The sequence below is a fragment of the Artibeus jamaicensis genome, unplaced genomic scaffold, assembly GCF_021234435.1.
Source record: "Artibeus jamaicensis isolate MK-2021 breed Jamaican fruit bat unplaced genomic scaffold, CSHL_Jam_final contig_558, whole genome shotgun sequence".
Lineage (NCBI taxonomy): Eukaryota > Metazoa > Chordata > Mammalia > Chiroptera > Phyllostomidae > Artibeus > Artibeus jamaicensis.
Window position 1 is genome coordinate 1,215,095 of NW_026521886.1, and position 14,334 is coordinate 1,229,428.

Here is a 14,334-nt window from a genome sequence, read left to right on the forward strand (position 1 = left end):
TACATTTGTTCTATTTCCCCCCCTCCGTTCCCCTCCACCCTGCACACCCCTCCCCCACCATTCCCCCCTTTAGTTCATGAACACGTGTCTCAAGTTCTTTAGATTCTGTATTTCCCCTACTATTCTTACCCTCCCCCCTGTCTATTTTCTACCTACTGTCTGTGCTACTTATTTTCTGTACCTTCTCCCCCCTTCTCCTCCTCCCACTCCCCTATTGCTAACCCTCCATGTGATCTTCATTTCTATGGTTCACTCCTGATCTAGCTGTCCTCTTAATTTGCTTTTGTTTTAGGTGTGGTTGTTAATAACTGTGAGTTTGCTGTCCTTTCACTGTTCATCTTTTTTATCTTCTTTTTCTTAGGTAAGTCCCTTTAACATTTCATATAATAAGGGCTTGGTGATGATGAACTCCTTGAATTTGGTCTTATTTGAGAAGCACTTTATCTGCCCTTCCAATTCTAAATGAAAACTTTGCTGGATAGAGCAATCTTGGTTGTAGGTCTTTGGTTTTCATGACTTGGAATAGTTCTTTCCAGCCCCTTCTTGCCTGTAAGGTCTCTTGAGAAATCTGCTGACAGTCTGATGGGAACTCCTTTGTAGGTGACAGTCCCCTTAGCTCTTGCTGCTTCTAGGATTCTCTCCTTCATTTTAATCTTGACTAATGTAATGATGATGTGCCTTGGTGTGTTCCTTCTTGGGTCCAACTTCTTTGGGACTCTCTGAGCTTCCTGGATTTCCTGGAAGTCTATTTCCTTTGCCAGATTGGGGAAATTCTCCTTTATTATTTGTTCAAATAAGTTTTCCACTGGTGGCTGTTCCTTTCCCCCTTCTGGTACCCCTATAATTTGGATGTTGGAGCGTTTAAAGATGTCCTGGAGGTTCCTAAGTCTCTCTTCATTTTTTTGAATTCTTATTTCTTCATTCTTTTCTGTTTGGTCATTTTTTCCTTCCTTCTCGTCTACTCCCTTGATTTGAGTCCCAGTTTCCTTTCCATTACTGTTGGTTTCCTGTGCATTACCATTCATTTCAATTAGTTTAGCCTTCATATGTTCCTCTAATTTGTGACTAAAATCAACCAGTTCTGTGAGCATCCTGATCACCAGTGTTTTGAACTGTGCATCTGAAAATTTTGCTATTTCTTCATCACTTAGATTTATCGGCTCTGGGGCTCTGAGTTGTTCTTGAGCCATATTTTTATCTGTTTGTGTCTGTTATGTATGAGGAGGGGAGCCTTAGTTGTTTACCAGGGCGGGGCCACCCAAGTCGCTGCTTTGCGCCTCTGTATGTGGGGGTGGGGTCAGAGAGGGAGCAATGGTGGTCCTCTCTGCTCGCCCAGTTCGTCCGACCGATTGCCCCTGCCTGTTTATCTGAGCGGAAATGTGCAAGCCCGCCGCCCTGCACCATGTGGTTTCAAATGCTCGTCTATTCACTGGTTTATCTGCACGCAAATGCTTGACCGACCGCAGACAGACAGCTGTGCCTCTTCCCTGTGTCCGCCTGTAGCTAGCCTGCACCTGGGATCCATGCCCTCTGCTCCTTTCACGTTTCCCGGGTTGGGAGATAGTTTTTTGCCCGACCGGCTCTGCTGCTGGCTTCGCCCCTGTTACTGGTTTAGCTGAGCATTTTGTTGTTTTCGGACTCCATATTGTCGATTTTCTGTGTGGTTCGGTTGCGTTTATTGTTGGTAAAACTTTGTTGTTTTTAGATTTGGTTGTGCAAGGATACAAGGTGTTTCCACCTACGCCTCCATCTTGGCAGAAGTCCTCTATTTAGGTTTTGAAAATGTCATTTATAGATCAACAGTAACTTACAGCATTATACTAACATATTACAGTTTGAAAGACACAGAACCAGGAAGAGATGCATTTCTGCTTTTCTATAAATCCTAAAACTTTGGATATGCTCTGTCTTGAACCTTCTGCGTAAAAGAGACAGTTACTTATTTTTTATACTTACTAGGGTAAATGGACAAGGCCTGTACTTTGGTATTTTAATACCTGTCTGAATGTCCTGTATACTTCTATCAACCTTTAGCTTGTAAGGTCAGCAACAAGCTGCCAAAATCAAAGACTTAAAAGCTGCACAATCATACCCACCAGGCTTGTGTTTTTCTTTTCAATGTTAGGTATTCCTAGTTCAAAAGTAGAAGGAAAATTCTAAGAGAGCTCAGTGCCATAGAGTTCTGTCTCTTGATATGAACTTGACCTTTTTATGAATTATTTAACTTTACTCATCTTTAGCTCTTTTATTACTTTTATAAGCACCTTTATAATATTGAAGTTCTGATAACTGAACCTTTGAACACCTTGCTCAGAAGATAACATTACTTTTAATTATTTATTTTGTCAGAAGTGCCTTTTACTACTGAAGGTGGAGCATTTCTGCTTTCTTGCTCATGATTGTCCTGCTGGGGGCTATGTTTGTGGTTCCTTGGGGGCAGCATCCAAGAATCCAACAGTGGCTGTATCAACAGAGATGTGCTTGTACATTTTTATGACTTAAAAAGTATGTTGAGGTTGCCCTGGCTGGCGTAGTTCAGTGGATTGAGTGCGGGCCTGCGAACTAAGCGAACTAAGGAATTACAGTTCAATTCCCAGTCAGGACACATCCCTGGGTTGCAGGCCAGTTCCCAGCAGGGGACACACAAGAGGCAACCACACATAGATATTTCTCTCCTGCTCTCCTTCCCTTCCCCTCTAAAGATAAATGAATAAAATCTTAAAAATGAAGTATGTTGAGGTTTAAGCATTTTACCCCCATATACCAATAACTCTATTGTCTGGAATAGTAGGGGATTTGGCAAAGTTACTTCAAAAAGAAACCCAGGGTTTTGCACTGAAAAGTGGAAAAATTCTAGTTCTTCATTTATTTGGTAAAAGTATTACATCTCATTAAATGGTGTTTTTAGTTTAGTTACACATTTAATTGTTTAAAAATACAGTATTATCAAAGATTCTTTTAAATTTTCTTTGTTTCATGATTACAGATAATACTTCAGATTCTAACAGGCTGTCTTGTAGACTTTGGTCAGAATAGGATAAATAGGTAAACCTCAGTCTTTATCAACTTTAACTACAGGCTTGAGGTGTTTGCCAGCAGTAGACTTGATATCTCTTTCCCTCACTTTCCTGTCCAACACTTGTGGTAGCCATATAGCAAAAGAGCAAAATATTCCTTGTGTGGTTACTAGTTTTCTTTTTGTTCATATGAATTTATAATACCTTTGTTAAGAAACCTTTTGAGTTTGATCACAGCTTTTCTATTTAATATGATCCCAAGTGATTATGTTTTCATTTAATTCTTTTACCTTAAGAGGGTAACACTTTAGGAAATTTATACATTTGAACTGATATTTTTGGGATACTATCAATAGGAGACATTTACATTACCTTATTGAGAAAATGTGGAATGGGAATAATTAATTTTTCTCAAAATGACAAAAATGACCATCCTGTTTCTAGTGGCATGCTCTGCCTTTCAGGCTGCCTCAAGGAATTTTAGAAATTCTCTTGCTGAGTTACGGATTTTTATTTGGAAAGACTTCTTGTGTATTATTTACTAAAATTCTAAATAATGACTGAAATTTCATCTTTAGAGAATTCTGAAGAAATTAGTTATTTTAAGTGGTTATTTCCTGGTCAAGAAACAATTTATATTGTTGTGAAAGTTTTAAAATTATTTTAACTGTATACAGACTAAAATCTCCTTTGTACTTTTCACCTAAACATAGTAGACTGAATATGACTGCATGTTGATTTACTTGATAATTTACTTGATGTAGTATTATTTTACTTTAATATATTATACAGTGGTGCCATTAGAACCTTTGTTTTTCCTCTAACATTTATTGAATATTTACTATAAGCTGGGCACTGCTCTAGGCATAGAGCAGTATAGTTATGTACTAAATATGCCTTCTCATAATGCAGTGCTTTGAATTCCTAACTGAACTTTGTTTCTCCTTGCCACTATCTAGCATAATATTAAGAGCATAAATTCTGTTAAAATTTGAATCCTGGCTCCACTACTTACTAGACATGTGATCACAAACACTTCATCCACTCTTGCAGCAATTTTTTACAGCATTAAACTGGGGCCAGTGATGTAACTTTCTTCAGAGGGTGGTTGTAAGAAATTAAAAAAACAAAACAAAATTAAAAAAAACAAATGTGAATGTTTAGAAGACTGCCTGGCGCACGGCTAGTGTTGTATTAAATGTTAGCCATCACTACCACCATGAATACTGCTATCGCTGTGACTTATTAATACTGTCAGCCAGCTTGCCCTTTGTTGTCTTTTTAAATTTCTTTAATCTTAGAAAACAGATAACTAAGCTTGTTAAATTAAGTACAAATTGAGTAAACTGATTGTATGAAACTTGGAATTTTCTTCCAAAAAACCAAAATGCTGTGTTTGTCTTGGCATTGCATTTTGGCTGCTGAGAATGTTTTTTTATCTTGGACACAGCATTTAACAAGCTATGCTTATAAATGACTCTGGAATAAGAAAAAATAAGAATTAAAATTTCTCTTAATAAGTAGGACTTTTTTTTTTTTTTTTTTTTAGGGAAAAGGATCTTGAAGAAGCTCTGGAAGCAGGAGGTTGTGATCTTGAAACTTTGAGAAATATAATTCAAGGGAGACCACTGCCTACTGATCTGAGGGCCAAAGTTTGGAAGGTAACTAGAAACTCAATAAATAAAATGTGATCAGTTAAGAATAATATTTGAAAATGTTTGTTATCATTTGTCTTAGTTGCGGAAGACTTTATTAGCCTATGGGCATGCTGCATGTAGAAAATTGTTCAAACGGAGCAACTTAAAATGTTTCTGTAATGTTCAGTGTATTCAGTAATTTAGGTTTTGAAAGGCAATTTTTTATGGCCATTAGAAATTATGTTTATTTAGAAATGGGGGAAAGGAATTTGGTCTCTGGGTGTTGGAATTACAGGAAACTTTACTTTTTTCTTCTTTATTCTCCAGTGCATGAATATTATCATTTTTATTTTAAATTAATATTTTGTTATGATTTTAATAGAAATACTTATTTTTGTTAAAACATGTATATGCAAAGGATAAGCTAAATATCATCTGTTCTTGACCATCTGTAGGTAAAACACATAATAATGTCCTGGTGTATATCTTTTTATTTTTCTATTCTTTGCACATATATATGTAAAAGAAATGGAATTATAACTGTACATAGCATTCTGAACGTTTTGTTACAGAAATGTAAAACACAAAAGTCGAGACACTTGTATAATGAACGCCATCACTTAGCTTTAACTAGTTAATCAACACGTGGCCAGTCATGTTTGATTAGTATCCCAATCCTTTTCTCCTCACACTGGATTAACTAACCCACTGGATTATTTTAAAGCAAATCCTTGGTGTTATACTAAAATACTTTTAATATGAAAGTCTAAAAGGTAAAAGACTTTTAAAATAACCATAATACCATTAAATTTGAACAAATAGTAATTCCTTAGTATGTCCTCACATGAGGGAAGGGAAAGGGAGCTCTCTGGGGTCTTTTTAATAAGGGCATTAATTCCATTTATTAGGGCTCCACTCTCATGATGTAATCACCTTGCAAAGGCCCCACCTCCTAATACCGTCACGTTGGGGCTTAGGATTTCAACACATACATATGGAGGCTGACATAAATATTCATCCTACGTAGTATTGGTGATGTTTATTTATAATAAATTTATATATGAAATCATGTAACTATTTTGCGTCATTTCTTCTATTCGCTGTATTGACAGAGAATAGTACAGTTTAATTTAGGAGGATTTAAAATGATTGTGCTGTTTCATTGTGATATGACTAAGAGCTCAGTATATTACTTTGTAATCTTTGAAGTATGCATTATTATTCTAAAATTCAGGCCTTTCCATTGGTTCAGCATCTTTCCAAGGAGATAAATAACATACAGAGCTACTCACTTTAAAATTTTTTCTTCTAGATCGCTCTAAACGTTTCAGGGAAAGGTGATAGTTTGGCATCATGGGATGGTATGTTAGACCTACCAGAACAGAACACTATTCACAAAGATTGTCTAGAGTTTATTGGTAAGTTTAATAATTGTTTTCAAACAGTAAAAAAATTTTGAAATAATAAATTTGGGGTGCAGGAATCACTCTTCAGTTGAATTATCTTGTTATAATTTGGGGTATGTTGAATTTGTGAAGGCCGAGTAAATATTGTAGCTTTGGAATTTTTCTTTTGAAATTCTTACAAAATAATGTCTAACATTTTAAGAAAGGGAGCCTAGTTTTTTGTGGGGTTTTTTTTTTTTTGCATCATATGTTCAATTCCTTTAGTGTCCCTATAGTTTTATTGCAGTTTAAGACACATTTTTTTGTATAATTAAAATACCTATATGATTGTATATAGTTCTAAATTAAAGCTGTGTTCTAAAAGTTTATTTATATAAAATCATAGGTCATGATCTGCTATAGAAAAACTAAATCATGGTTAAATTGTTTTCCAGCCACCCTGTGAGATCTTTTTCAAGATTAAAATAATTTATTTTATATTTCTTTTAAAAAATTCATCTATAGTCTGTTGGAGTCTTTTTGTTTCTTTTTCCATTATATTCTGCTGAAGTTATTGACTAAGTAGGCTCTTGTTTACTAACCACATAGGAAACATTGTTGCTGCTCTGGGCAAAGGAAAATTACTTTGGGGGTAGAGAATGAATCTCTTTACCTGCCCTTTACAAAGCTATAGCAGCAGCTCGCGGACATGGGGTAGATGATAATCTGTTGTTTAGAAAACAATTTTTTTGCTTTCTTGGAAAATGGGTTGTAACTCTTTCCTCCCCTTGTACTTCAGATCAGATGATCCCTTCTTGTTTAATCTCTATTTAGGTCAAGTGTTATTAAGTTAAGCTAGTAAATATTGAACAGCTAGTAAATACTGAATAATTATAAGGAAAAATGTGTTTTCATGTAGTGATGTCAGGCTCTGAATGCACTAACATAGTATTATATGTTTGTAAATAGGTACTATATTCAATAATAGAGCCTCTAGCAGGCCTTTGGTAACTTTATTTTGACACTTACTTTCTAGACCAGCTTACAGTGCCAGAAGAGAAGGCAGCAGAATTACTTTTGGATGTTGAATCTGTAATTACCTTTTATTGTAAGTCACGTAACATTAAATATAGCACGTCCCTTAGCTGGATACATCTACTCAAACCACTGGTGCACCTTCAACTGCCACGCAGCGATTTATACAACTGCTTTTATGCTGTCATGAATAAGTACATCCCCAGGTAAAATATGATCTAGTTACTTATTTTAAAATAAATAAAGGTCTAGTTTGCTTGATCTAAAGTTGTTAGATTTACTCTGGTGATAAAGTGAAAGGGTTAAATAATTTTGAAAGTTGTTTGAGTCATAATTGTTATTTGACTTTATTTTTGTGATTATAAACATTTTCTTAAAGATTTTATTTATTTAATTTTTAGAGAGAAGAGAAGGGAGGGAGAAAGGGCGGGAGAGAAACATCAATGTGTGGTTGTCTCTCACACACCCACTACTGGGGACCTGGCCCACAACCCAGGCATGTGTCCTGACTAAGAACCAAACCAGTGATTCTTTGGTTCACAGGCTGGCGCTCAATCCATTGAGCCACACCAGTCAGGGCGGATTATAAACCCTTTTCTAAGGATGCTTTAGTTAAAAAATGTATGCTTCTAGAGTACTGTATTTTGCTGTGTGTAATGTGCACCCATGTTTTTTGTGCACATTATACACAGGATAATTATGTCTATAGTATGTAAACATTGTACCTGTGTATAATGTGCATCCTTATTTTTCCCTCAAAAATTTGGGCAATAAAGTACATTACACACAGCAAAATACGGTATATACAAGTATATATGTAGCATAATGCTATACTTTTTCAGTAGTATCTTCACCTATAACATAAGAATAGCATGATAGTGTGTAAGTGAAAAGTAAAAATTTTGTTGGAGTGCTACAGTGAGTGTCATGCTGGGGTTAAACTAGGGTCTTAGTCCTAGAAATACAGACACGAACAAGTAGTCAGAAGTGTACTGAGTGTGAGGAAGGTGAAATAGCACTACAAGAATGTATAATGAGGGTGGCCTAACCTGCCTTGGAGATCGGGTATGGCTTCCCTGGGCAAGTGACACTTAAGCTGAAACTAGACAGATGTGTAAGTGATTGGGCGTTGGGGTGGGAAGTGGTGGGGGTGGCACTCATGAGGCCAGAAGGAATCCTTGTAGTAGCCAGTGCTATGGATCAGGTAGTCAGGACGTTAGAGCCAGAACTTTCAACATCATCTAAACCAGTGGTTTGGCTTCACACTGAACCCTGGGTGCAAATTGGAATCATTGGGGCTGCTCATAAAAACCTGGTGCCTGTTTGCACCCTGATTAACTAAATCAGATCGCTGCGGAGAGCACACAGGCATCAGTGTTCAACAGCTTCTCAGTTGATTACAGCGAGCAGCCAAGGTAGAGAACTGCTCCTCCGGAGCTCGGCAGTTAAATGACCACCGTTCTTTACTACTGTCTATGGTAACAACACATTCTGCTAATGGTGGGTCACAGGTGACAAACACAAGGTCCGAGGGCCAAATCCAGCCTTCCACTTTGTTTTGTCCAGCCCAGCACCTTGTTTCTACCCGGTGGCAGTGTGGCGCTCTCACTTAACTATGAAGGAGTAGTCACATTTACACAGTCCTAAATTACATTCTGCCCTTTGAAGGCAACTGTGAGGCTGATGTGGCACCTGGTGAAAATGAGTTTTGACACCCCTGCTCTAGGGGCTTTGTGTATTTTTTCATTTAAATAGCGACCACCCTAAAGTAAGTGTCGCTGATTTACAACTATAGAAAATGAAACACAGAAAGAGAGATTAAATGATTTATCCAAGATTACACTTACTGTGTGTGACTGAGTCAGGATTTGAACCTAAGTTTGAATGGACACCTGTGCTTTACTAATAGCTTCTCCACACTGGTTGCTTGTTAGAATCAACTGAAGGCTTCCCCACCCCTCTTTCTTTCTTTTTACTAACAGCTCTATAAGATATTATTCACATATCATAAAATTTATCCTTTTAGTATGTACAATTCAGTGGTTTTTAGTATAGTCACAGAGTTGTGCGTCTGTAACCACAATCATTTTTAGGATTTATCTATATTGTAGCATATATTATTATTTCATTTCTTTTTATTGCTGAAGTATTTCATTGTACGCATATAACACATTTTATTTAACTCATTCAACAGTCGATGGACATTAGGATTTTCACTTTTGGGCTGTAATGAATAGTGCTGCTATGAACATTTGTGTACAAGTTTTTGTGTGGACATGTAATTTCATTTCTCTTGGGTATATACCTAGGGTGGAATTGCTGGATCATGTAATAACTCCATGGTTAATCTTTTGATGAAGTGCCAGACTTTCCCACAACAATTACATCTTTTTATATTTCCCATCAGCAGTGAATGACGATCCTAGTTTCACCACATCCTCATCAACATTTGTTTTTTAATGATAGCCATACTAATAATGATTATTAAGTGGTATATCATTATGGGTTTGATTTGTATTTCCCTTACAGGTAAAGATGTTGAACATCTTTTCCTGTGCTTAGTAATGATTGGTATATCTCCTTTGGAGAAAATGTCTGCTCAGCTGGAGAACTTTTAAAAGATGCTGATCCTTGAAGTTTCAGATGCAAGCGGACTAGTTAGAGTCTGGGCATGGGTATATTTTTAAAACTCAGGTGATTCTAATATATGCCAGGATGGAGAACTTCTTTACTACCTTGAAGCCATAGTGCTTCCTGTAAAGAAAACAGACCCAGAGATGCCAGGACACAGGGCTAAAAGTCACAGTAGATCCAAGACTGGAATTCATATTTGGGAAATACTCAGTTATACTAGGTCTCTCGACTGCTTATATTTTAGCACCTCTCAGCGTAACAGAGCTAGTAATAGCAAGGGTCATGAGGTTCCAGCTTTCTCTCTTGAGAATGTTGGTGGTGGATTGTAGCTAATAATAGAGGGGGGAGGTAATGTTGGGCTGTGTAACACCGTCTTGTCAAGTTCCTCCAGCTACTGTTTTCATGAGTTCTACTTGTGACATAGTACTTCAGCCAGAGTCAGTGTTAATGCCCTTGGATAGAACACAACTCCACAAAATAATGCTAGAGGAACTCCTTTATAATAACATCTTTTTATTGCAGATTCAGATGTAATGTGGGTAGAATTCTATCAACCACAGTGCCTTGCAGGAGAAAGTAACTTTGCAGTACACAGATATTAAATGAACAGGTGCTGTTGCAATGACTGACTCTGAGATGTCCACTTTATCTGAAGATGAGACCACAAACTGAGCACTTGTTTCTACAATTTATACCCCTACTCAGTCTATAAGCATTGCATGTATAAGGTGGGGAAAGTATTTAGACTAAGGAGAAGATAATCTTACTAATATGAATCTGGTTCAGTCTCTGAATTACCAACCTAGGGCCTTTTCTACAAAACTTCCCTGTGAAACTGCAGTATTAAAAAATGGCAGATAGAGAGTCATACCAAATCTTGGCATTGACCTCCGGTCTTGGATTTGTGGAACTTACTTTTTCTTCCCACTTGAAAGCATTTTAAAACATACATAATGTACAGAATAATATTGAATGTAAACTGTAATTCAGAAATAAAAATAATAAAACAAAAAACATAATGCTTTAATGTTAAAACTGTGCCATTCATTTCATTAACTTTTTTGTGTGAAGCCTTTTACCTTAATTTCTTTACAGTTTGCTTTTTTAGAAAATACCACTTGTTAAAATATCAAATTACATATATGGAAGGGTAGTATGGGATTTTTTAAATGTTTTAGAGGCATACTTAATCTCCTAAAAAGATTTTATTTATTTATTTTTGAAGAGAGGGTAAGGCAGGGAGAAAAAGAGGAAGAGAAAATATCGATGTGAGAGAGAAACATTGATCAGTTATACTCTCATATTGCCCCAACTGGACAATGAACCCACAAGCCAGGCATGTGCCCTGACTGGGTATCGAACCAGCAACCTTTTGCTTTGCTGAATGACAACTGACCAACTGAGCCACATTGGTCAGGGCAGGTATAAGTGTTTGATACCCAATTTTTGTGTACAAGTCTTAGCTTCATCACTTCTTAGATAAGGGACCTTGGGTGAACTGCTTAGCCTTAGTTTTCTCATCTGTACAATAGAGGAAATAATAGTGTCTATTTCATGGGGTTGCTTTTAAAGATTACCTGAGATAACTGTAAAGTTCCTGTTAAGTATCTAGCAAATGGTATTTCCTCAATATAAAGGGACTTTTATTATGATGACCTATACTTTGACTTGTTACTAATTTATTTAGACATACAGGAACAAGGAAAGGCATAGGATGGTTATTCAGTAAGATGAGTGTTTGGCATTCACATAAAGCACCTTAAAAAGCTTCTAAGGCTCTTCTAAATGTGTCTATTCTGAAATGTTCACCTGGCCATTTCAGACCTATACCTTTGCTGAAGAACAGTACTAATTGTGTGCATTAACCGTGGAGCTTACCTGAAGCCTTCTGAGGAGTTTCTTCTTATTTGGCAGAAGGAGAAGGGGGGGCTGGACTTCTTCAGGACTTTCAAGATCTCCATTTGGGATCCAGAACTTACCAAAATACCCTAAATAGTCCTGCTGTTTTCAGTAGTTCCTGTAGTGCTTTGGTTAGAGTGCTGCCTGGGTTCCCCTGGAGAGACTCTCCCTAGAGTTAGCTGTAGACCTGCTGTTTCTGTGATACAAATTTTCTGTCAAATCACGTTTATTAGATGTTAGCAAGAGAGTTCTGCCTGATTGTAGGCTGGTGCTTGGGTGTTGTGGGAGTAGGGAGAGGAGGTGGACATTGCAGGAGGGTTGGTTACTGATTTGATCACTTCTAGCCTATTAATGCAAGAAACCTTTCTTCTCTTGTCTTCTAGGGATTGTTCCCTGAAGGGGAGGCCGTTTCACCTTTTCCGATTACTCATCCAGTACCATGAGCCTGAGCTTTGTTCTTTTCTTGATACAAAGAAAATTACTCCAGACTCCTATGCACTCAACTGGGTAATAAAGTGAAAGTAGGACCACTTAATGAAAAATAGATTTCTATGAGACTATAGTTAGGGTTTTTTCCCCAAGGACAAGGAAGAAAAGTAATTATAGACCATTACTGCTTAAAGCAAAGAAGTAAAATTTTTGGCACTTCAACAATAGCTTGTTTTGCTCCTCACTTACGTTAGTCAGTTCAGATTATTTAACATGAAGTTTAGTCTTTTGTTGTTTTACCACAAAATATGTCACATATTTTTGAGGTCTGTCCAGAAGGAATCCAGCCATGTAATATGAAAAACCGAGACATTTATTGAAGAAAATACAAGATACAAGAAACTTTGTCCATAGGACAATGATACCTCAGCCCCCTTCAAAGTAGGCACCTTGGGACCTCACACAGTTCTCCTAATCGCCATCAGCTACCCTGTTGTATTTTCCCGAATCTCATCGATGGTCTGAAATCTCTTCCCTTTCAAAGGTGATTTTAGTTTAGGAAAAAGCCAGAAGTCACAGGGTGCCAAATCTGGGCTCTAGGGGTGCTGAGTGATTTCACCAAAAAAACCTTGCATGAGATGTGATGCATGAGCGGGCGTGTTGCTGCAGTTGCCCACAGCTACAGTCTTTTGATCATTGGACTAGTTTTGTAGAGGAATGTTCAAGCTCAGTGCACAACCTGATGCAGATTTGTTGCTTTACTCAATCATTTTTAATGTGGTAATCACGCAGTACACATGCTCACTGAACAGTGGCTATCACCCCCGCTGACTAGAACAGTGAAGCCCTCATTGTTCAGGCATGTGCATTTCAGTCCACTCTCCTTGGCTGCCAGGTTAGATGGGTATTGTGCAAACTGTTCTCATTATATTAACAATGACTGGAATTTTTCCAGACAGACCTCATATATATGTAATATATATATATATATATATATATATATATACAAACGTACATAAACACAGACATATAACTATATGTAAGTAATATATAATAACTGTCCATTCACTTTAAAATTTAGAAGTGATATTCAACAATGAAAATTAAAATATCAAGTGATTAATATAAAAGAATGTAAAGTATATCTCACTGCTCTGACATCCTATATTTGTATTTTCAGTGGAGAGTTTTATTCTAGGTCATGGTTTTCAAACCCTTTGGTCTCACGACCACTAATAAACACACAACATTTATTGAGAATCAACTGTTTATATGAATTATGTTGATTAGAAATTAAAATTAAGAAGTTTTAAGTATTCATTTATTAACTTATTTAGAAGTGATGATAATCTGTTACACATTAACATAAATAGCCTACTTTTTAAATAAAAGTAACTTTTTCAGAAGATAACTAGTGAGAATAGTTTCATTGTTTTATATTTTGTAAATTTCATTAATATTTGGCTACATCACAGGTAGATTTTCATAGCTGCTGGATTCAGTCTGTGATAATGCCACATGTAGCCTTTGAAAAATTCTGTTGGTTGTAAGAGGATGAGTATGAAAAAGGCAAATAAAATCCAGGTATTATTATTAAAATAGTTTTGACATCATGGACTTCCCCACACATCCTCTTGGAGAGTTCCAGGCCTCTCAGACCACACTTTGAGAACTGATCTTCTAGGTTTAATTGAAGATCTTTTTAAAACCATGACTGTGTGGTAGAAAAACATATATTCGAAAATTAAACATATTTCTTGATGCGTCTTACCTAACTTTTCTTCAGGAACTCCCATTTCTGTCACTTTTAACTGTGTGATTTAAGATAGCCTCTGAGCCTCAGTTTCTTCACCTGTAAAATGGGAATGATAATAGTACCTATCTTAGATGGTGAGGAGATGAGTTAGCAATCAAGAAATGCTTAGAGAATCCTAACTGATTTGAACTCTGGCCTGTTAAATCTGAAACTACAGCAGCCTATTCTTTAGTTCCCTCTTGTCTACAGTCTTGTCACTTTGAGATAAACTAGTAAAATGCCTATAAAATTGTAGCTTCTCTGAGACTCATATGTTGATATTAACTACTTATTTGTGTTGAAGTGAGAAACTTTTTTTAGCATTTTAATACTTAACAGGGGTCTCTCTGGTCATGTCATGCCTAGGAAATGCCATTTCTGTTGCCAGTACTCAGTGCTCTTAGCAGATTTTAACCGAGTACTCAAAGAACTGGTGTCTGTTCAGTTGATGCCCCAAATAGTTCATTTTTGCTACTAGTATCATGTCTATAGAATGGAGTCTT

At 36.7% G+C, this 14,334-nt stretch overlaps 1 protein-coding gene across 2 annotated transcripts in view; it reads left to right on the forward strand.

Moving 5' to 3' along the window:
• TBC1D23 (TBC1 domain family member 23) overlaps positions 1-14,334 on the forward strand; it is a 67,831-nt gene that overhangs the window by 20,658 nt on the left and 32,839 nt on the right. For both annotated transcript variants that reach the window (XM_037160844.2, XM_053670283.1), the window contains exons 2-5: positions 4,567-4,678; positions 5,967-6,072; positions 7,076-7,280; positions 11,991-12,114. In XM_037160844.2, coding sequence (XP_037016739.2) covers positions 4,567-4,678; positions 5,967-6,072; positions 7,076-7,280; positions 11,991-12,114 — 547 coding nt within the window. The remainder of the gene's footprint in view (positions 1-4,566; positions 4,679-5,966; positions 6,073-7,075; positions 7,281-11,990; positions 12,115-14,334) is intronic.